Raw genomic sequence first — 23,459 nt, forward strand, 5'->3', positions numbered from 1 at the left:
ATATTAAATACCATTGCTACAAAATAAATTAATAACTTCAGCCTTAAATAGATGTTAAGTTTATATTTACATATTGCTGGCGAGTCTTCGCTGCTAAGCTTCGAAAAAAGCTAGATAGTAAAAACTAGTTTACTAACTTAGTTACTTTCTTAAGGTGACGCTACAGTCCGGGCGGACCTTGGCATCAACCAACATGCGTCTCCCCCAGCTCGGTCCCTAGCTAGTGTCTCCAGTTTCGCACGCCAAGTTGGTTTAGGTCTTCACCCACCTGCTTGCGCCTCCCGATTCGCCGTGTTCCTCTACTACGCCGCTGTCCCTGTCGGTATTGGATTTGAAGTCCTTCCGGGCTGGAGCGTTGATGTCCATTCGCTCCACATGACCTAGCCATCTAAGCCGTTGAAATGTAATTCTGCTAACTAGGTCAGTGATGTTGAAATGGTAGACATGTGCATTCAGGTGGACACAAGCGTCCACAGGTTTTTCTCAAAACCCACCTCTGTCTATCAACTCCTACTCTCACCTCCACGTGGTGAATATCGGGTGCCTATAGTACCTCAACTGGAGATTGGGTTCCAACCCTAGTGGAAAGTTGTTGGGGGCAGCAAAAGAGAGAGTCGGGGAGAGGTGTTTCCACTAAGGCACCTCTCCGTATCCAGACGGCAGCGGAGGAATTCCTCGGATGGTATCAACGGTGGCGTCTACAATTCCAGTAAGGTTGAACTAATTAGTGAACACCTTATAGGGCTTCATCGACTTATTCGGAGCCCAGGCCTATAAGGAGCCATTTTATCCGGCTCCCCATCCTTGGAGTTAAACTTAGGATGTGGCCCTCCACGTTGGGGGTTGTGCCGTCTGGGTGACTTCCTGGCCACGTAAAAATACCTTTAGTTGCGAATCACCAACAAGCCTCGGATACGGACGGATTTATGCAAACGAAATAAGGACAACGACCTTCGGATTTGTACGTGGAATGAAAGGTCCCTTAACAGACCACGTGCGGCCGAAGAATAAGCGGAGGCCTTAGACTGCTATAAAGCAGACATCACCGCCATCCATACGATGTGATGGTGCCCGGCCCAAAAGAGGATGAAAAAAAGCGTATTTACTACGGTGACGGACCACAAAAAACCAACAGCGCTTATTTGGATGCGGCTTCGTCATTGGAGCCAGACTAAGGCAAGCAGTCTTGAGCTATAGGTGCATCAATGAGCACCTAACCACCGTACGCATCAAGGCTAAATTCGGCAACATTAGCCTGATATGCGCGCACGCCCCCACAGAAGAGAAAGACGACAACACCAAAGATATGTTCTTTGAGCTCCTAGATAAAACATATGAGCAGTGCCCTAGCTACGATATTAAAATAGTCCTGGGCGATTTTAATGCCAAGCTAGGAAGGGAAGACATCTTTGGTGGAATAATCGGGAAGAACAGCCTGCACGACAACACTTCCGACAACGGATTCAGGCTGATAGATTTTGCTGCGGGGCGAAACGTCATGGTAGCCAGTACACGTTTTCCACACCTGAACATCCACAAAGGTACTTGGACTTCTCCAGATTGACCATATTGCGATCGACGCTAGACACGCTTCCAGCATCATGGATGTCCGAACTTTAAGAGGAGCTAACATCGAATCGGACCACTACCTCGTTATAGCCAAGGTTGCACTTCGGGTTTCCAGACCCAAGGCAAAACAGGGAGGTGCTGAGAGAAGGTACAACGTCGAACGGCTACAATCGCCAGAGATCGCCAAATCCTTTTCCGACCGAGTCACAAGTAACCTCTCTCGAAGTTCTCTGCCGCCAACACAATGAATCGTAAACCAGTGGAAACATTGCCAAGAGGCTTTCAAACAACACTAACAAGGAACCCCTGGTTTGATGAGGAATTTCGGCAGGAAAATGCAGCCAAACAACATGCACGCAAAGTGGCGCTGCATAAAAGGACGGATCTGCTCATGAGCTCTATGAGCAGAAGAGGCGAGAGGAACACCGACTTTTCAGAAGGAAAACGAGAGGGCATGAGAAGCATTCGGTCGAAGATGTTGAGAGGTTTAAAAGCAGAAATAAAGTTCGAAAGTTGTATGAATAGGTGAAACGAAATTCACAGGTACATAAACCTAGAACCGAAGGCTGCAAAGACGAAAGTGGAAACATAATAGTGGAACCGCAGCCAATATTAAGCATATGGAAGGACCACTTCTGCAGACTGTATAACGGCGACGAAGAACTGAATTCCGCTGTCAGGCAGGATGATCCATTCAATATAGACGACGAAAGCCAACAATCCCGTCCTCCCGACTTAGACGAAGTAAAGATTGCCATATCTAAGCTGAAGTCTAATAAAGCCGCTGGAGCGGATGGCTTGAATGCCGAGCTCTTTCAAGCAGCTGGAGATAAGTTGCTTAGGAGCATGCACCAACTTATCTGTAAGATATGGTCGGAAGAAAGCATGCCCGATGAATGGAACCTTAGAATTGCTTTCCGATCCTGAAAAAACGAGACCCTCTAAGCTGCACCAACTATAGAAGAATCAGTCTACTTAACATTGCCTATAAAATCTTTTCTGCCGTAATATGTGAACGTCTAAAGCCCATCGTCAACAACCTGATAGGTCCTTATCAGTGTGGTTTTAGACCAGACATATCCACAATTGATCAAATATTCACATTTAGGCAGATCCTGGAAAAAAACCCAAGAACACCAAATCGACACCCACCATCTTTTTATCGATTTCAACGCCGCATATGACAGCATCTACAGGAACGAGCTGTACACAGCTATATCTAGTTTTGGCATCCCTGCCAAGCTCGTCCGTTTGTGCAGGATGACCATGGAGAATTCACACTGGTTGGAAACAACTTAACAGAACCTTTCGATGTCAAAAAAGGTTTTAGACAAGGTGATGTGCTGTCATTTGATTTTTTAACATCGTGCTTGAAAGAATAGGGCAGAGCTCCACTGTCTTTCAAAAGTCACTCAGCGTGATGTCAATGGCACTTTTGTGAGTATTGAGGCAGAGGCGGCAAAAAATGTGTTTAAGGGTTAATGAGGCAAAACAAAGTACATGCTGTCGTCAAGAAAGGACCTACAATACCGACATCTCGGTCAAAACTTCACCATTGACAGACGTAACTTTGAGGTAGTCAAGGACTTCGTCTACCTAGGCTCTGCTGTAAACGCAGAAAACAACACAAGCGCTGAGATCAAACGCAGAATAACTCTTGCTAACCGCTGTTTCTTTGGACTAAGAAAGCAATTGAGTGGAAAAGTCCTCTCTTGAATGACTAAAGTGTCGCTATATAAGACGCTTATCATCCCCGTCCTGCTATACGGTGCAGAAGCATGGACTATGACAGAACCGGATAAAAGCACGTTGGGTCGTTTCGAAAAAAAAGTTCTTCGTGTGATCTACGGTCCCGTATGCATCGAAGGGGAGTGAAGGAGAAGATGCAACGATGACACGGGTTGTACAGCGACGTAGACAGAAGGGTAAAAGTGCAACGACTAAGATGGCTGGGTCACGTAGAGCGCATGGAAACTAAAGCCCCGGGCCGGAAAGTCTTTGAATCCAAACCCACAAGACAGCGCAGTAGAGGACCGCGAATCAGGTGGCGCGAAACTGGAGGCATCTAGCTAAGAACAGAGCTAGATGGAGAAGTTTGTTGGGTGATGCCCTAGTTCACACAGGCCTGTAGCGCCACCTTAAATAAGTAAGTAGATATTAAAAAGATTGATTTTTCTTTAGTTGATGCAGTTTAAAAGTTCTATTGATTGAACATGCAAAATCAATTCAGCCGCTTTGAAAAGCTCGACATTTGAGCCAGCTTTTTTTTAATTAAATACAACAATTTTTACTTCATCTAAGTCGGAAAGGTGTTATTGTTAGCCTGCGTTAGTTATCTACATAAAATGTAACACCGATAAAGATAACACCGATATAAATTCTTCTGCAGTGCTCCTTGCCATTATCATTGATTTTTTCACTTTGGTCCTTGCAGCCTTTGGCCCTGTGCTTATCAATTTTCACCATTTTTTTGAAAAATTATTTTATGTTCTTTAATTTAAAAGTCTATGCGTTTGTGTAGCCTCTTTTGGTTTAATTATGCAGACAAATTTGTAAATCCTTAGTCACTATGTTTTTTTCTGGATTTTGGTTCAGAAATGTTAAAAAGAAGTCAAGATTATATATTCCATTTTTAACGCTCCTGTAATTTCGCAATGCAATAACTGCTATAGAAGTACTTTGGATTATTGCGATTATTGTTAATGACAAATAAACAATGCAATATAAACAAAGTGTACGTCTTGCCAAAGGAAAACTATTTTCTAAGATAAATTCAAAATTTCGAGTGAATTCCTTAAAAAATTCAGTATTGAAAAAAACTCGTTGAAGTTTTAAATATCTTTTAGTACATCGTTTTTGAGGTTCTAGGAAACTATTTAAAATTATTTTTGATTTTTTTTTAAACTCTCGGGTGGCCTTACACTCCTAAAGGTTTTTAAAGTATTTAGCGATTAAGCAAACCTCATACAAATTTTGAATCGGGGTTTGAATTTCTTTTTGCGTACCTAAGTTACTTCTTTATTGTGTTTATTTTAAGAGTATAGTTTTTCCTATCATTTGCCTTTACTTAACTTTTTTTGATGTTTTCAACGAAAGTAAAATTTTCTTTTTCTTAATAAATCAAGAAGGTTTACTTTACTTTTTGTCCCTAAGAACCCGCATTAAAAAGTTCACTCAAACCATGTAATATTATTACAAAGAGCACATAACACCAAAACATTTTTTCCTCTTAATATCCCAAATCGTGAAAAAATACCTTCAATATCTTAATTCGTTGTAAATTTCACATTCTGAAATTGAATAACACTGAACAATTGTTATGCGGGCTTTAACCACCAGATAAGAAGAATTTAAGACTTTATTTCGGAGAAAATGAGTAATCGACATCTGATATACTTTTTTCTTGGTTATGTTAGGTTAGGAATAATCTTACGTTTGGGAAAATATTTTACTGTAAACATTCACTTTATATAATGTTAAAGAAATTTGAGACTTCATTTCTCGTTAGGTGCTACTTTTTTCTAAAACAACGAACATTTATGCTTGAAGAAGAAACTTATTTTGCTAATAGATATGCAAGAAATGTTTCACTCCTTCTAAACTGTTTTAATTTTTTTTTTTTTTATAATAAGCACACTTATTATGCAGAGGCACTGTGCAGAGCACTAGGAAGAGGAGAGGGCTTTTAAAAGGAGATGTCGATGCACATTGGTTTTGAATTCCTGAATATTGCAATGACTAGAAAAGACAGAGTGTGGTAAGGCATTCCACATTCGCGTAGTACGGCTAAAGAACGAATCTTTGTATTTGACAGTACGGCCGAAGTTGGACTCGAGGGTATACGGATGAGCATTCCTAGAAGCGCGAGTATTACGGTTGAACTGTTTAAGGGGAGAAATGCACCTGTCAGAAAGAGACCTTACGACGATTTTCAAGCGAAGTAAATGAACTTCTATGATAGTATCATCTATCAATTTAAATGCTCTACGTTCAATACTATCCAAGAGGCTTAAGTAAGTTGCAGGAGCACCAGCCCATAGATGGGAGTTATACTTAAGGGGTGAAATATTTCTTGCATCGCCTAAGGAAACCTTGTGACATTTTTGGCGACATTACGTCGTTCCACAAAAAGTGGTTGGTGATCAAATACCGAGGATATCGAGGTGTTCGGTCTCATTGATGCAAGTGCCACCCATGGATAATGGCAATGGGGGTATATCTTGCTTTAACGATACAAGACGGCATTGGGTTTTCTAAGCATTAAATTCCACGCCGTTTCTTATTCCCCATTGTACAATTCTGTTTAGGTCGGAATTTAATGAGCTTTTCACATTTTGTCGTTGCCGTTCCACACCCGAAGAAGTGGGATGTGAATCTGAAAACGAATATGAAAAGCTAAGAGTACTATCGTCAGCGAAACAATGTATTGGATTATGAGTTGCAGACAGGAGATCATTAATAAAAATGAGAAAGAGTTTTGGAGATAGAACAGAGCCCTGCGGCACACCATCGTTTATTTTGTGGTTTTCAGACTTGAACCCATCCAATACTACTTGTATTGAATGATCCGAAAGATAATTATTAATCCAATGAAGAAGGGGTTCATACAATCCGAAAGCACGCATTTTTGATAAAATAGCCTGATGCCAAACCTTATCAAATGCTTTTGAAATATCAAGTGCAATAATCTTACTTTCTCCAAAACGATGTAAAGATTTGCTCCACTGTTCGGTGAGATGAACCATGAGATCACCAGTGGACCTATTGCTTCGAAGGCCGTAATAAGAAGCTTTCGTTACTCAAAATATTTCTTGAGCTGATAATTAATCAGCGTTTCTATGACCTTAGAAAGAAGGGACGTAAGTGCAATCGGTCGGTAATTAGAGTGTGAGGAAGATTCGCCTTTTTTGGGGATGGGATGGACAAATGCAGTTTTCCATCCTCTAAGAACGAGACCTGAGGAGTAGGAATGATGAAAAAGCTTACGCAGTGGTTTTGCCAGCGTTGAGAACACCTCTTCAGAGCCATAACAATCACTGGCAGCGTAGAATTAACAGCGAACGTCCTAGCAAAGAGATTAGCTTTCCCTAAAGAGCTAACAAAAGGAGTGTCACGACCGTAGGAACCGATGAAGAGAAAGAATCCTTCATGTTTTTTACAAATGACTAAAAATGTTTAATGCCTTTGGGACATGTCAAAATTTGGTCCGTCGAATAAAGGCGTTGCAGGCTTTTCTGGGTTGTTTGAACTTTTTCCGGCTTTCCTCAGTACGGTTGGCTTTATAGCAACGGAAACTTACTTCTTTGGACCTAAACCTAATAACCTCTTTACAGCTCGCACCAAACCATGCGCTTTCCTTAGGTCTGATTTTAACCATGTTCGGTATAAAAGTTCTCATTCCCAGGAGAATTAAACTTGTGATCATATTTTTGAATAGAATCCATCAAAAAAAGGGGTTTTAAAGGTTATCCTATGGAAGTATTATCGAAACAACCCTCGACCACAGCCGATGTTGATTCTTTCCAAAACCGAACATCAAGAATGTGGACTATGTTTTTCTCTTCCATTTTGATGTTCAGAAACTTAAGACCAATGTGCACCTGTATCTCCTCTTAAATCCTTCCCTATTTTCCTAAGACTTGCAGTGTGTTTAAATATAAATACATAAAGGGTACTAATTACCCCTTGAGTGCCTGTAAACTACCAGCATTCTTGAATTTAGGTTCAGATTGAAAATGATTAGTAATTGAAATTAAATTGATTATTTGGAAATCCATTCATCCATAGTCAAAGAAACTTTTAAATAAATTTCCAAAAATTTGTTTGAAATTATAACAACTTCAATCCAAGCTTTTGGTTTCAAATTCAAACTTTCAACCCGACACACCACAGACACAAACCAAAAGTCAATCTTCTCACTGAACCAATTTACCCCCCCGTTTTAAAGAGCATGCGCCTTCAAGTATAGATATACATTTTCAATTGTCGAGACATTTACACCGCCTGTTAAGTTGGCACAAGTTAAATTTCATTCACATTGTGTTTGGAGAAAACTTGGTATTCACTTCCAAATAATGGCATAGTCGGTAATAAATAAATTTAATTCCACAAAATTACAAAATAAATATTAAACTAAAACAACAATAAAATAATAAATATATAATTTAAAATCTTTTGTAAAATAAAATAAAATATTTTTTATAGAATACAATTTTTACTTGAGGAGTTAATTCCTTTCAAACATCTGGTGATTAGATTCTATGGTAAGTTTTTGTTGGCATAGTAATAATTTTTTAATTAAATAAATTATATCAATATAAACATATTGTTCTATAGTTTTATTAAGTTTTTATTAGTTTTTCCAAAATAATGCGAAAATAAGGAATTTAAAACCGCTTTGCTTTAAAATTTAATTCATAAAACCCTGCCTCACATCGTTGTTTCTTTTTTGTTTCAATTTATTCAATCGATTTTTCTTTATGCGTCGCAATTTGATTCATGTCATATAAATCATGTTATAGACGTATAAAAGGATTCTTATCAAAAGTTGTGTATACATATATTTATGTTCATTCATATGTATAGTGAATGATTGAGAAAATGAAAATAATTGAAGAAATAAACAGGAATCAAAGCTGGGACTTTATGATACATACATAACATAATATATCCAACATATGGTTACATCTGCAGATTACGTTGTATACATTTTTGTATATATGTATGTGCAACTGGTTGTTTGTAAGGATCTACGAGTACTTCCGTTTTCCACTTAACTTAAATCAATTCCATTAAGTTTGATGGAAAAGTTTTGTTGTTTTAACCAAGGAGGGAGCCATTATATTGGAACAGAAACAAAAACGAAACTCATTTATATGATATGGTCCTTTGATGATGCTGGCAATGTGCTGGATTAGAATGTATTAGCACCCTCTTTTTTAAGTTGGTGCCATAATCCGCAATATGGTGCTAACACAATATTTTATCACTTTGATAGATTATTTGTTAAATAAAACAATTTTGTGACTTTTTTGCTGAAACAAATATGTAATTGAAATTTTTCATGGACCTGTTGGTCTGTCCACACAAGTTAGTCCTTGAATTTGTGTCCTTTTTAAATTAAATTACATTCTTAAATCATTTCAAGTTTCTGAATAGGATTTTTTGGTTACTGAAAAATGTTTTTATGTACTTGCCCTAAAACTATGTACACATGAAAGTTTACAGTGTGGCATTAAGAAACAATCACAGGCACAGCTTGGACTTGTCTTTCTTTAAGATTTTTAAAAACTTTAAAACCAAATAATAAGCTGATCTGAGAAAGTTATGTGGACATTCTGGTAAACTACAAAATATATTATTTAAATATTCAATTGTTTTATAGATTTATTTAAGAAAATGAAAAATATGAAACTTTTAATTTGTACTCTGAGTTTGGCAATTTATTTAAAAATAGTCCTTATTTTTCTACGAAAATGTGGGTCGAATACATATTCTATGAAAGATGTCAGTAATGACACTCATGGAAATTGATTGAAGTTAAAACTGTTTTCTGTCAGGATATTAGAGATGTTAAACCATTTGACATTTTTAGTAGGAATTTATTTCTTTGTTAAAAAAAAACTATGTATGAATTTTTTTGTTTATTTTATCTAAAGTTAAAAACGATGTTTGAGTAAAAATACGTGTGGAATCAATACTTTCACATGTTCTCAAGATATTCGCGTTAAAAATCAATCTTTTACAATTTTGTATAGTATTTTGTAAAGGTTTTTATTTGTTTGTAAGAAAATATAGAAGCAGTTAACAAACAATGTTTTTAATAAAATAAAATAAGTTTTAAATCACTAAATTTATTCATATTTAAAATAATTTATACAAATATGTGTAAGTTTATTTTTTTCAACTGTGAACGAGATTTTTAACCTAAGAACGAGATTTTTTTAGGTTTTTGTTTTCTTAAAACAAAACTGAATGTTTGTATTTCATATACGTTATTATTTCGTGGTGTAATATAATTTTTCGTTTATAAAATATTCTTTATGACAAATATTTGTTGTCAGTTTTTTTGATTCATAGAACAAATTTCATACAAATTTTTTACAATATGTAACACAAAATTTAATTAAAGTCGATAGCGTTATTAGTTCGTGGCATATTTGGAGTAAACCAACATTTTCACTTTTTACTTGTGACATATATTAACCTTATTGCAAGTATTGTTTTCGTACAAAATTTCAAACTCGCGATTTTAGTTTAAATTTTTTCTTAACTTAGCTTTTTTTAATTTAAAAAAAAATATATTTTGTTGTGTTGCTACAGAACTGTACCCCCCGAACTCATAAAACTATTATTTTGTTTCTAAATTTTCTCAAGAATTAATCAACCGATTTTAATAATTCTTTTGTTATTTTTTGTATATTTGATTTTGTCAAAATATTACAAATTTTATTTTCAAGTTTCCATATCTTGAAAATAGATTATCAACTTTTTAAGAAATTTTAATATAAAACGATTATTAATAAGCTCTAAATAAATAACTACTTAAAATATTTTAAAAAGAACGATTTTCATATACAAATTTTGAAAAATTAATGTTTTTTGAGTAGTCAACACTTTTTACAGGTACATATTCAAATCTTAAATTACTAAAATAAAAATAAAAACACTTACTATATTTTTTGGAAAGTCCTTTTTGAAAATTTAGATGTTATTAAAGTCCATAACGTATTTGACTGTTGTCTAGAAAGACAACAATCCGTTTTGTGTCTAAAATCAAAACGTGAAACATCCTCATGAGGCTTCCAAGACTTTCAAAATATTGACCTATTTAAAATTATATTTTTAAGACACTTCTTTATGAAAAAAACGAAAAAATTGGTTTATACAATTTTTAACTATTCATGGTTTATACTGTTTTTAAAACTAGTCCTACTCAACGTTTGTCGAAATAAAAACTAAACGAAAAAAATTACTTAAATTTATACACAACCCGAACTTAAGACGTTAAAATTACGTTAGCAAATGATTGCAATCAAAACCATATTGTTTAATAATATTGTTGTAGAAAATAAGATGTGCATTCAAAATTCTTGATGGTTTTTCTGTTATTAAGACGTCTTTCAATTATGCAAATGTAAATAGCGGTGTTATCTGCTATAATAAAGCTTTGTCTGCCTTCATCTTCTTTTGATTTTTAAAATATAAGAGATTCTATATCTTGACTGTTCATTAAAAACCTTTTGAACTCGCACATAATACGACTGTTTCTATTATTGTAAATAATTTTAAGCTTAGCTGTCGTCCTAAAAACAATCAAAAAGACCACAAACCCAGTTCTATGGCCCAAATTAAATTGTCTTTTAAAAAGTGTTTTTGATATGTTTTACACGAATGCTTCACAAAACTAAAACTACACAATTGCTAGTTCCGATATAAAATTAATTTCTTTTAATATTTTTGAAGATGTTTACATCACAACATTTATTAATATTTTTTTTAATAGTTTAACTATTTAGTCAAGTAAAAACTCTATTTTAAATTTAAAAACAGCTTTTTCGTGTTGGGTTAAGAAAATTGTCAGTTGAAACATCAATTTTTAGCAAATTTGCGTACAATTTTTTGAACATTTTATTTTTTTTTTTGATGAAAAAACGGACTGTTGGCATTTCAAAAAACTACTGAATATCGAAAACAATATTTTCTGTGAAATAAAAATAAAATGCACGACTGGGTCGCACGACCTTTCTCCTCTATTCAAGGAGTCTGTTAAAAGTAACTTTATAAGATTTAAAAATATACCTATTAAATAAGTTTGTCTTCAAAGATATAAATGCCATTTGATTTGTCAAAAAAACTGCACAATTCATCCCAAGACACAACTTATCCCGGAAATGAAAAATACTTGTAAGCATACTTAACGAAAACAATTGTTTGCGTACTTAACTACTTCGTTCGAAACTTTTTCTTTTTCTTATTAGAAGAACCAGGATGGAAAATAAATTATCTGAAGATAAGAAAGAGGAAGAACATGTATGCTTAAATAGTAAAGCGATCGCCTATTGGTTGTGTAGTTAGGTAGGTGTCTAAAACGGATAAAGAATAGTTCATTGGCGTGCTCAGCTTTATGCAGATAGAAAGATGAAGACATGATATGTCGCAAGTAAAAAGTGTAAAGTTTTATCATTAGGTTTTTATTTTTATGTAAAAAAAACTGTCAATTCGATTTTTCACACAATTTTTCCGAATGTTGAAAACAATATCTCAAGTTTTTAAAAAGATATTTGAGTCGAAAATCAATGTTTAACAACTTTGAGTAATGTTTTTGCCAATTTGATTTTTCTCAAAATTTTACCAGATGTTAAAAACGTTTTTTTCGCTAAACAAAATTGTTTGGAGATGAAATCATTTTAAAATCTTCGAGGTGAACAATTTTTTTCTTAGTTTTTTCGACTTATAAAAAAACGTTTGAAAGCGATGAAAAGATGATGGTTGTCGATTTGATGTTCTTGGGTTTTTACCAAGATCTGCCGTAATTTGAATATTTGATCGACTGTGGGCTTTCCTGGTCTAAAACCACACTGATAAGGACCTATCAAGTTGTTGACGACCTTACACGTTCACACGATTTTAAGTATACTGATGCCTCTATAGTTCGTGCACCTTAAATTGTCTTCTTTTTTCAGAATGGGGCAAACAATACATCGGGCATGCTTTCTTTCGAGTTGGTGCACTCTCCTAACTAACTTATTTCTAGCTGCTTGAAAGAGCTTGGCATTCAAGCCATCCGCTCCAGCAGCTTTATTAGACTTCAGCTTAGATATGGTAATCTTTACTTCGTCTAAGTAGGGAGGACGGGATTGTTGGCTTTCCTGCCTGACAGCGGAATTCGGTTCATCGTCGCCGTTATACAGTCTGTAGAAGTGGCCCTTCCATATCCTCAGCATTGATTGCGTTTTCACTATGATGTTTTCACTTTCGTAATTGCAGCCTTCGGTTCTAGGTTTATGTACCTGTGGAAGCTAGATTGATTTGGAGACCTCTAAGTTCTTTTGTGGCTGTTGAGGTGTGGAAAATGCGTATACTATCTACCATGACGTTTCGCCTCGCAGAAAATTCGATGACCCTGCATTAGCTGTCGGAAGTGTTTTCGTGCAGGCTATTTTTTCCGATTATTTCACCAAAGATGTCTTCTCTTCCCAGTTTGGCATTAAAATCGCCCAGGACTATTTTAATATCGTAGCTAGGACACTGCTCATATGTTTTGTCTAAGAGATCAAAGAACATATCTTTTGTATTGTCATCCTTCTCATCTGTGGGGGAGTATGCGCGTATCAGGCTTATGTTGCCGAATTCAGCGGATGGTCATGAGGCGCTCATTGATGCACCTATAGCTCAAGACTTGTTTCCTTAGTCTGGCTGCAATGGCAATGCCGCAGCCAAATAAGCTATGTTGGTTTTCTCGGTAGCAGTCACCATAGTAAATATCGCAGTTTTTCATCATCTTTTTGCCCGGCCCATCCCATCGTATTTCCTGAATGGCGGTGATGTCTACTTTATAGCAGTCCAGCGCCCCCGCTTATTCTTCGGGTGCAAGTGGTCTGTTAAGGGACTTTGCATTGCACGTGATGCATATCCGAAGTTCGTTGTCTTTTATTCGTTTGCGTGGGCTGTCAACAGTAAATTTGTCCGTATCCGAGGCTTGTTGGTGCTTCGCAACTGGGTTTTCCTTATGTGGTCAGGAAGTCACCATGATGCACGACCTCCAACTTGAAGGAAGAGGTCCTTGATTTAACTCCAAGGGCGAGAGATGGCATAACCGCTTCTTACCAAGTCTAGGACTATGTCGTAGTAACCCTATAAGGTGTGTACTAAGTTTTTCAACCTTACTGGAACTGCCATCATTGATCCCATCTTGGGAATTCCACCGCTGCCTCATTAGTTTGCTACCCCCAACAACTTTCCACTGGGGTTTTAACCCAATCTCCGGTTGAGATACTAGCCACCTAATATTTACCACAGAAAGGTGAGAGTAGGAGTTGATAGACAGAGGTGGTTTTTGAGAAAAACCTGTGGACGCTTGTGTGCTCTTGAATGCACGTGTCTACCATTTGAACATAAAAAATATTTGTGTGATATAATTTAGGTATTTTTTTTTTTTTCTGAAAACAATAATTTTATTTTAAAGTTTTCTTAATGCCAATATTGAATCCATTTGAAGAACTTCATTTATGAAAAAATTCTTTTAATTAACCTATAACATTGAATTTATTTATTTAAAGAATGATTTTTGAACACTATTAATTGTCCAAGTGTTAACGTTATTGGTCTACAGGAACGAATCCTTGTTTCTTTTTTCTTTTCTTATTATTTTTTTAGTAATTTCTTTATGTTGCTTTCTGTTCAATTGTGAAAAACTTTTATATTTTTATGCTTACTCCTTTTGTCTGTGTCATCCAATTTTTGTAATTATTACGAAGCTTTTTACTTATTTGTTAACCGATTTCTAAGGGACAAAATTTTTCATCGGGGCTAGTGTATGTAAAATTAATTATTTATTGGTATTTAAAAAATAAACTTTCTATTTCAATTTAAATACATTGAATTCATAAAGAAAAATAATGTACGTACAATTTTATATTTTTTCAGATCACCATGTCTTGTGGAACTAGGTTCCTACTTTTAACTATTTTGTCACTGGCACTGCCATACAATGCTTTTGGATTCCTCCCGTTATCGGTGAAGGAGCACTACTTTTCCGATGCGTTGTTGCGCGAAATCGTCGACCGCATGGGAAAGGATTTGATTGACCCAACTGACACCTATATTGACCCCATGGCCGATATTCCTTCCCATTTGGCTTTGATGGCTCGAGCTTCTGACGATCTGGAAGCCGAGCAAATGGACTACGATGCTTTGCTAGATGGTAATCCAAATCCTTCTCTCAGGGACCAGGAATACCTGCAGCACAGTTCATTGTGGGGTCATCAATTTGTGACTGGCGGCGGTGATGAAGGTCCACACCGCTCCAAGGCCCACATCAAAACCGATGCAACTCTACCAGCTTACTGCAATCCTCCAAACCCCTGTCCCTACGGATACACCGAGGATCAAGGATGCATTTCGGATTTTGAAAACACTGCAGCTTTTAGCCGGGAATACCAAACGGCCCAGGAATGCATGTGCGATGGTGAACATATGTTTGACTGCCCCAGTGAAGACACCAGCGAGGACACACGTCCATTGGCTTCCAATTTAAAGACACTCTTGGCTAGACAATTCCATCCATCCGAGCACAAGAATCTCGTATCAAAAAAGTTCCACCCCCAAAACGAAAACCTAAACCCATACCTTCAGGGCGATAAACTACCAGTTGCTGCTAAGAAAGGAAGTAACGTATACTAAAGTCGGTAATCCGCAACAATCATGAAAATTTAGTATGTATTACTATAAATGTATTTTAATAACAAATAATCAAAGTTCATTCAATTTTAAAAATTTTAAAATAAAATAAAATCAAAAAAACCAAACACATATGCTTATAAAATACATAAATATTATCAACTTACATTATTTAAAATAAAAATTAAATAATTTAAAATGGAATAATAATAAATAACAAATAATAATAATAACAAAAAAAAAATGTCACTGTCACTGATGAAACCTTAATGAATATAAAATTTTAACGGAATATAACATTGTAGTTGCAAAAAAACAAAAATCAAGAAAAACATTACTACTTTAATTATATTACACATATATGTATAACAAAACTGTTTATCAATTATTATTATTATATAAATGTATTACGAATTTTAGAAATTCTACCTATAATGAAAAACAAAACCACTATTCATGTAAACCATATAACAAGCATACATAAATGTAATAAACAAACTATATAATTAATAATGTTAATTGAAGTAATTTAAAGAAAACAAAATATATACATAGAAATTGTCTAGTTTTAAATGTCTTGATTCTTATAAAGCTTATAGATATTAAATCAAAACTTTAAATGTAAATATATATTACTATAGCCTCTTCAAAAACATGCTTTGTATTATTTTCCAAATAGAAGTCGGTCCGTTTTTTCCTACATTTTTCAATATTTCAAGATCCCTAAATTTTAAATATTTACTTTGTTCGGGATACTTTTTTCGTACTCCATATCTCAAAAACTCGTAGCACAGATAGCGACTTTAAATAAACTTTGTGGTGACATACACAATTGATAAAATTTGAAAAGCATCACGCAGCAAAATATTTTTCAGCTTAAGGGGACGTGCGTCGTCGCCGGCCGCGCAAGATAAGAGGATAAATGAAGACAACGATTACGATGGGTCTGCTAAGACTCTTAGCATTTTTGGAAACTTTTTGCATTTCAAAATCGCTGTTCTTTATATGTATGTGTATATGTGGGTTTTTGTCTATCGGAGTATTAATTTTTTTGTAGACCAATAGTGTTTCAACTTTCAGAGCAGACTAATGACTTATAGTGCTGTTAAAAAAATGTTAGCAACATGTCGTTCAAACACTGTATAAAAGTTGATGTTAATATCAATAAGAGCTGCATTTGGCTCGTGATAGTAGTCCAATTCCAACCGAATTAACTTTGTTGACAAAAATGGGAAAATCCGTTCGGAACATAAAGCCAATATTTTGTTTCTATCACGTATCAATTTAACAACACGTGAAATTTCTAAGAGACTAAATATTGCTCAAAAAACAGAGGCAGGAATTTGAAAAAAATATAGTAAGACCGGGACTACTAGCAGAGAAAAAAAAGGCTCAGGGAGGCCAAAAAAGACGACTCCAGTGGAAGATCGTTTTTTGGTGCTATACAGTCGTTTTCAGGACTTCGTGGACCTTAAAAACGATCTGTGTCGAGCAACAGGCAAAGCAATTTTGTCAGGCTCAGTGCGTAAAAATCTCATGAAAGCTGGACTTAGAGCACTCAAGCCGATATTGAAGTCGGATTTTCCAAAAAGAATCAAAGAAAAACGATTGCTCTGGGCTCAGGACCACCTTGATTGTCATCTGTTCGGACGAATCAAAATTCAAGCTCCATGTTGTAGATGGGAGAGCCTTGCGCGAAGAGAACCAAAAGAAAGACTAAGCTCTGATTGCATTTTAAGGATGCCTCCCATCTGGGGGAGATGAAAAACGTAGAATAAGCTTTCTAGAGAAACGTATTGAAGCCACAGTGCTGGAGGTTTTTGTGGACAATTGCAGTTTCATATTTCAACAGGACAATGCTCCTTTTCATACAGCCAAAATTGTAAGCACACATTTGTTTTTATTTTTACTGACTGACTAGTAATCAGGCTTATCGGGAATTCCTTGGGAAATATTTTTTTTCCCTAGGAATTTTTCCCTTCCCGGGAGCATGTTCCTATTATCGGGAATTCCTCACGGAATTATTTTTCCTTGGGAACATATTTTGCCAACATGAAAATAATAATTTAATTTTCGAGCATAGTTTTGGAATGATTTGACAGTCAGATCTTAGTGAAAAAAGTAGCTTGTTTTCGTCCTAGACCTAATTCTTAATTAAAAATGCAACTTCCTGCGTTCTCATCACTTCCATTTCAAAGTTGTGCCTTGAGGTTTCATCCAACATCTTCTTCTGAATCTCACTAATTTTGTCATTGGATCTGTATGTTTTCTTGATGATACAAGTTATGCCTTTTTGTGGATTTTTTGTAGGACGAGGAGTTGAAGTTCTGTTTTCAATGTTCAGCTGGGAGACCAAAAGTTAAAGCATGGGCATTTTTCCACCAATTCAACTAAAGCACAAATTCCTATTATTATTTCCTCCAACGCACTAAATTTATACTCCTTGTTTGGGCCTCCACCGGTTGCTCTTTTTGTCTTTTGTTTTCAGATACTTTCTTCCTCACTTATTTTAAGAAAAAAAAAATAATGGGTATCAACTTATCACCTACTTTTTAAATTCAGAAATAGATTTTGTTGGTGGGCCTTTTTTTTTAATAAGCGCACACTCAAGGCGATATATTACCCTTATTATGTAGACACAGTGTGAGCACTAGGAAAGGGAGAGAGGGGTTGAAAGGAGATGACGGTGCACATTGGTTTTGAATTAATGAATATTGCAATAGCTGGGAAAGACAGAGTGTGGCAAGGCATTCCACATTCGCGTAGTACGGCTAAAGAACGAATCTCTGTACTTGACAGTACGACCGAAGATGGGCTCGAGGGTATATTGATGAGCATTCCTAGAAGCGTTGCAGGAGCACCAGCCCAGATATGGGAGTTATACTCAAGATTTGGACGTATATAAGTGTTGTAAATAACAGCCAGATCAGAGGGGGAGAAAAACTTCTTGCATCGCCTTAGAAAACCCAAACATCTTGCGGCATTTTTGGCGACATCGCGTATGTGATCGTTCCACAAAAGGTGGTTGGTGATACACATACCAAGAATATCCAGATGTTCAGTTTCCTCGACGCAAGTGCCATTTATGGATAATGGCAACGGGGGTATATTTCGCTTTAACGATACAAGACAGCATTGCGTTTTCGAAGCATTAAATTCCACGCGGTTTCTTATTCCCCATTGTACAATGCTGTTTAGGTCGGAATTTAATGAGCTTATCATATTTTGTCGTTGCAGTTCCACATCCGAAGAAGAGGGGTGTGAATCTGAAAACGAATATGAAAAGCTAACTATCGTCAGCGAAAGAATGTATTGGATTAGATGTTGCTGACAGGAGATCATTAATAAAAATGAGAAAGAGTGTCGGAGATAGAACAGAGTCCTGGGGCACACCATCATTTATTTTGTAGTTTTCAGACTTGAATCCATCCAATACAACTTGTATTGAACGATTCGAAAGATAATTACTAATCCAATGAAGGAGGGATTCATGCAAACCGAAAGCACGCATTTTCGATAAGAGAGCCTGATGCCAAACCCTATCAAATGCTTTTGAAATATCTAGTGCAATAATCTTACTTTCTCCAAAACTATGTAAAGATTTGTTCCACTGTTCAGTGAGATGAACCATGAGATCACCAGAGCACCTATTGCTACGAAAGCCATACTGTCGGTCATTAAGAAGCTTCCGTTCTTCAAGATATTTCTTCAGCTGATAATTAATCAGCGTTTCCATGACCTTGGAAAGAAGGGACGTAAGTGCAATCGGTCGATAATTAGACGGTGAGGAAGATTCACCCTTTTTGGGAATAGGCTGGACAAATGCGGTTTTCCATCCGCTCGAAACGAGACCTGAGGAGTAGGACAGATGAAAAAGCTTACGCAGTGGTTTTGCCAGCGATGAAGAACACCTCTTCAGAACAATAGCGGGGATACCATCCGGACCAGCAGATTTGTGTATGTTAAGATCTTTTAGTAGATCTACAGTACGAGTGCGAAAAAAGATTTGCCCCATAGAATCATTAACTCGTTCAAGTACAGGCGGAGTCATAACACTCACTGGCAGAGTTGAATTGGCGGCGAACTGCCTAGCAAAGAGATTTGCTTTCTCTAAAGAGCTAACAAATGGAGTGTCATTTACAACGAGCGTAGGAACCGAGGAAGAGGATGAATTCCTCATAGTTTTTACAAATGACCAAAAATTTTTACTGTCTTTGGGACATTGCAGTATTTTTTGCCGTAATTGTTGGCCATGTAAAAATTTGGTCCGTCGAATATGGGCGTTGCAGGCCTTTCTGGCTTGTTTGAACTTATTCCGGTTTTCCTCAGTTGGATTGGCTTTAAAACAACGGAAACTTACCTTCTTAACCCTAATAACCTCTTTACAGCTCGCATCGAACCATGCGTTTTCCTTAGGTCTGATGCTTTCAACCCTATTCGGGATAAAAGTTCTCATTCCCAGGAGAATCAAACTTCTGATCATATCAGCGCTGGCATCAACGTCACTATCGAGGAAGCATAGTAACCAGTTAAAGATCCTGAAGTAATTGTTGAGACCGTCCCAGTTGGTTTTCTTGTATTACCAAACGGTTCTCATAGGAGCTCTTTCTTAAACTGGAGAGTTTTTACACGAGAAACTTGCTGATATGACACAATGGTCAGATGTGCCTAGAGGAGATAGAACACTAATAGTGTACTTACCAGGGTCATAGGTAAGAAACAAGTCAAGAGTGTTTTCTGCTCGACCTACCACGTCCGATAAACTGTTAAGTTCTTTTTCTACTTGTTTCCAAAATGTTGATACACCTTCCTAAGTTGCTGTGAAACCATTAGCAATATCCCGTCTTTTTCCATATAACTAATTAAAACGTGAATTTTGATAAATTCAACCTTAAAAAGATAATTCTTTATTAATATTTTCATTATTATTTTGTTGAGAATTGCTAACATTGTTTGCTCGGCTTTCAATTCCTACAATTTTATAATGGGGAAATATTCAGAGAGAAAAACACAAGATCTTCCCATGAAAAAAAAAGTTGCCGATAGGTATTTTTCCAGGAATTTTTTTTCCCAATTTCAAAAAATTCCCTATACCAATTCTTCGAATATGGGAACAAATCCATGGGAAAAGAACCCCAAATATTAAGCTTTTAAAATAGCTACAATTTTTATGACTAAAAATAATATTTGTTTTTTTTTTTATTTCTAAGGTTAAAAAGTACTTCTAAGAAAATAATATCGATATACTAAGTTGGCCTCCCTACAGTCTAAATCTCAATCCAATTGAGAATATTTGGTCTGAAATGAAATTTTGGGTTGCCAAGGAGCGCCCAAAGTCAGTTGATGAGTTGAAAAAAACTCATTCAATGTCTTACCGATGGTGCAGCCGTAATAAAAGAAGGAGGAGGTCCAACAAAGTACTAATCATATACAACATGTTTCTTGAGGCTATACACAAAAAAAAACACTGCACCAATAAAGTTAATTAATTTTTAAACAAAAGCAACTTAATAATTTAACAACTCACACTTAATTGGAAATTTTATAGTTAGTTGCGGATCCTCTCGATTTCTCAAGGTGTCCAGGTATTAAAGAGACAATTTTTTAACATACTTCAAGACTTAATTTTTGCCATTTTTTTAAGCGCCCTACTTAAGGTCATAAATGTTTCTAAGGCTCTATTAAGCTTTTTTTAATTTTTAATAACTTTAGGGCATTTACACAATAACCACGACCTTTCTGGACAATATGTGTGCTTTGGTTTCCTGGTGGAAGAGAAATTGCATTACAAAAATTCATATATTCCATGTTTTCTAGTACATGCGTGGGAGCCACTGTATGTTCGAAATTGTTGTTGTTCATTATACATTAAAAATTCATTTAAGAATTGATCAACATTTCTTTTCGACTCAAAAATCAGGAGAACACATATGACAATGACGTCAAAAACTAATGCAAACAATTTGAAAATCTTACTATTTTGTTTTAATAAAAAATACTGTTTAACTGTTTAACGTATTTTTTCAAATTGTAAAATATGATGTGTTGGATCATTACAAAAACATCAGTTTTTGGGGCATCTGTGGAGAATCATCAGATTAAAACAAAAGAAACTACTTTATGATTGTTTAGTATTTCATTTTCATTAATAGTAAAATCCAAAGAATTGTTTACCATCTCAATTAAAACATTAGGCCCCCGAAATCGAAAACAGTATTTTCTGTGTTATACAATAAGTTTAAAGCCAATATTTTTAAATTTTGAAAACCTATTTGAGTCGAAAGTAAATTTTTACTAAGTTTAAGTATTGATTTTTGTTTAGGTTTTTATTTTTTGTAAGAAAACTGTCAATTCTATTTTTATCAAAATGTTACCGAATGTTGAAAACAATATTTTTTATAAGATAAAATAAGTAAGAAGCCATAATCTCACATTTTTGAAATGATATCTGTGTCAAATTCAAATTCTTACCAAATTTTTAATTTTTTTTTTAGGTTTTTATTTTTTATAAAAAAAAATAGTCAATTAATTTTTTTCTCAAAATTTTAGCAGATGTCAAAAACATTATTCATCGTTGCACAAAATTGTTTTGGAGATGCAATCATATTTTAGTCGTAAAATTTTCGAGGTGATAGTTTTTTTCAGTTTTTTGATTTATAAAAAAAACCGTTAGTTTGATTTGTTTCCAAAATATACTTGTTTGGTATCACGTTACAATATATAATATAAAATAAAATTCAAGTCTCTAGCGTCTCTTTTTTTTAAACTGCTATTGTAAAAAAAAACACCCAAGCAATTTCCTTGAGAGCCCTTTCTGCCTTATTATCTGTATGACAAAGTTTATTTTAAGTCGATATCTTTTCTGGTTCTTGAGCTATGGACGAACGTATGTGACAAATCGGACCCATTACAATAACTTCCTATGGGAAGTTAAAAACGCCTGAGTTATGATGTTAACATTGGTTTTCAATACTTGATGCAGGCCACAAAATAATTCTTAAACAGTTGTTAGAGACTCGATCGAAACATTACCTGGCAATATCTTGCGGTTGTAGCCCTCCAACGTCAAATCCTATCAAAATATTTCCTTGTTAAGGTTTAGATCGCGATAACTACCAAAACTTGTCGCCCGGCAGTGAAATCGATCAGCCCGAATCCATTGTCGGAGGTGGTGTCGTGAAGACTGGGGGCTGATTATGGGTTTCGCGGCAAATTGTTGTGCTAGCGAGTTTGCCATTTTTCAATTATTGTTTTCACTTTCGCCTTCTTCGTTTTAAATTCGAGCAATTAGGCCCCTGTATCTCTTTTGATTTTGCCACGAAAGATGTCTTCTCTTCCTAGCCCGGCTTTAAATTTTCCTAAGACAATTTTAAAGTTGTCCAGGGGATCTATGTCTTTGGTGTCTTTATCTTTCTTCTGTGTGGGGCATGTGGCTTGGATTGGCAAATTTAGCTTTGATGAGGATTGTCGTGATGCGCTTGCTCACATTTTTGAAACTCAAGACTTTTTGCTTGAGTCTAGTTCCACGAAACCACGCCCAAATAGTTCCGACATTTGTTCTCAGTAACATTCGCCGTAATACACATCGCAGTCGTATAATTTGCGCTCACCAAATCCATTCCAACGCACCTCAGTCAAATCAGCTTTGCAATAGTTTAGGGTTGCCTCTAATTGTTCTTACAGATCTGAAGCCCGTTGACTTTTTTTCGTTTGCTTGGTTTATATCAGTAAACCCATAGGTATCCAACGTTGGTTGGTGCTTCGCATCTACCCTGACCGTACAAGGCTCAACCTAGACGGCAAGGTCATTAGTAAAATTTCAAGGAAGGGAATCCGGATAAATTGCTCATTTCATGGCTAAGCTATCAATATGTCGTTTAAGCCTTATAATGAGTTCATTATATAGTTCAACCTCTCTGAAACTATAAGACACCACTTTTAATTCCATCTTGGAAAGTTCTACCCTTCGGCTGGAAAAAAGAGAATTGCCTTCCACCGTTTCGATTGCTACCACCAACAAATTTCCACTTTTTATTTAATTTAAATTAAGTGAGGGACATACCATTCCTTTTGATAATAAATCTAATTTTGTTGAAATAAACTTCTGGAGTGCTATAAAGTTCCCTATTAGATCCAATATTTTTTTTTTATCGCAATTTCTCTTCAAACACAAGTTAAATTACTCTGACATTAAAAATGTTGCAAGTTCAGAATAATATCATGGGTTTGATTTCCTTCTCTTTATTGGTTTTGACAAAAGAGTTCACCATATTTCATTATTCAAGCTTCGATCCGAATTATAACTATAACTTGTGATTACTAATATGCTACTTCTTTAAGTTGAGAGTGTTATAACAGTAAAAATAGGGCCCTATAGAAAAAGTACAAAGACAAAAATAATTATTGGTCTGACTATTTTTCAAAGTCTTTATTGAAATCAAGCAAAATATACATAACTATTAAAGTTTCTTAAATCTAATTTCACAACA

The 23,459-nt window shown here is 35.6% G+C and overlaps 1 protein-coding gene across 1 annotated transcript; it reads left to right on the forward strand.

Moving 5' to 3' along the window:
• Window positions 1-7,557: 7,557 nt before the first annotated feature.
• On the forward strand, window positions 7,558-15,485 carry LOC129942046 (neuroendocrine protein 7B2). Its single transcript, XM_056050841.1, has 3 exons — window positions 7,558-7,655; window positions 7,774-7,832; window positions 14,218-15,485. The coding sequence occupies exons 2-3, from the start codon at window positions 7,830-7,832 to the stop codon at window positions 14,971-14,973; spliced, it is 759 nt and encodes a 252-aa protein (XP_055906816.1). The 5' UTR covers window positions 7,558-7,655; window positions 7,774-7,829; the 3' UTR covers window positions 14,974-15,485.
• Window positions 15,486-23,459: the final 7,974 nt, after the last annotated feature.

Source organism: Eupeodes corollae, chromosome 1 (genome assembly GCF_945859685.1).
Source record: "Eupeodes corollae chromosome 1, idEupCoro1.1, whole genome shotgun sequence".
Taxonomy (NCBI): domain Eukaryota; kingdom Metazoa; phylum Arthropoda; class Insecta; order Diptera; family Syrphidae; genus Eupeodes; species Eupeodes corollae.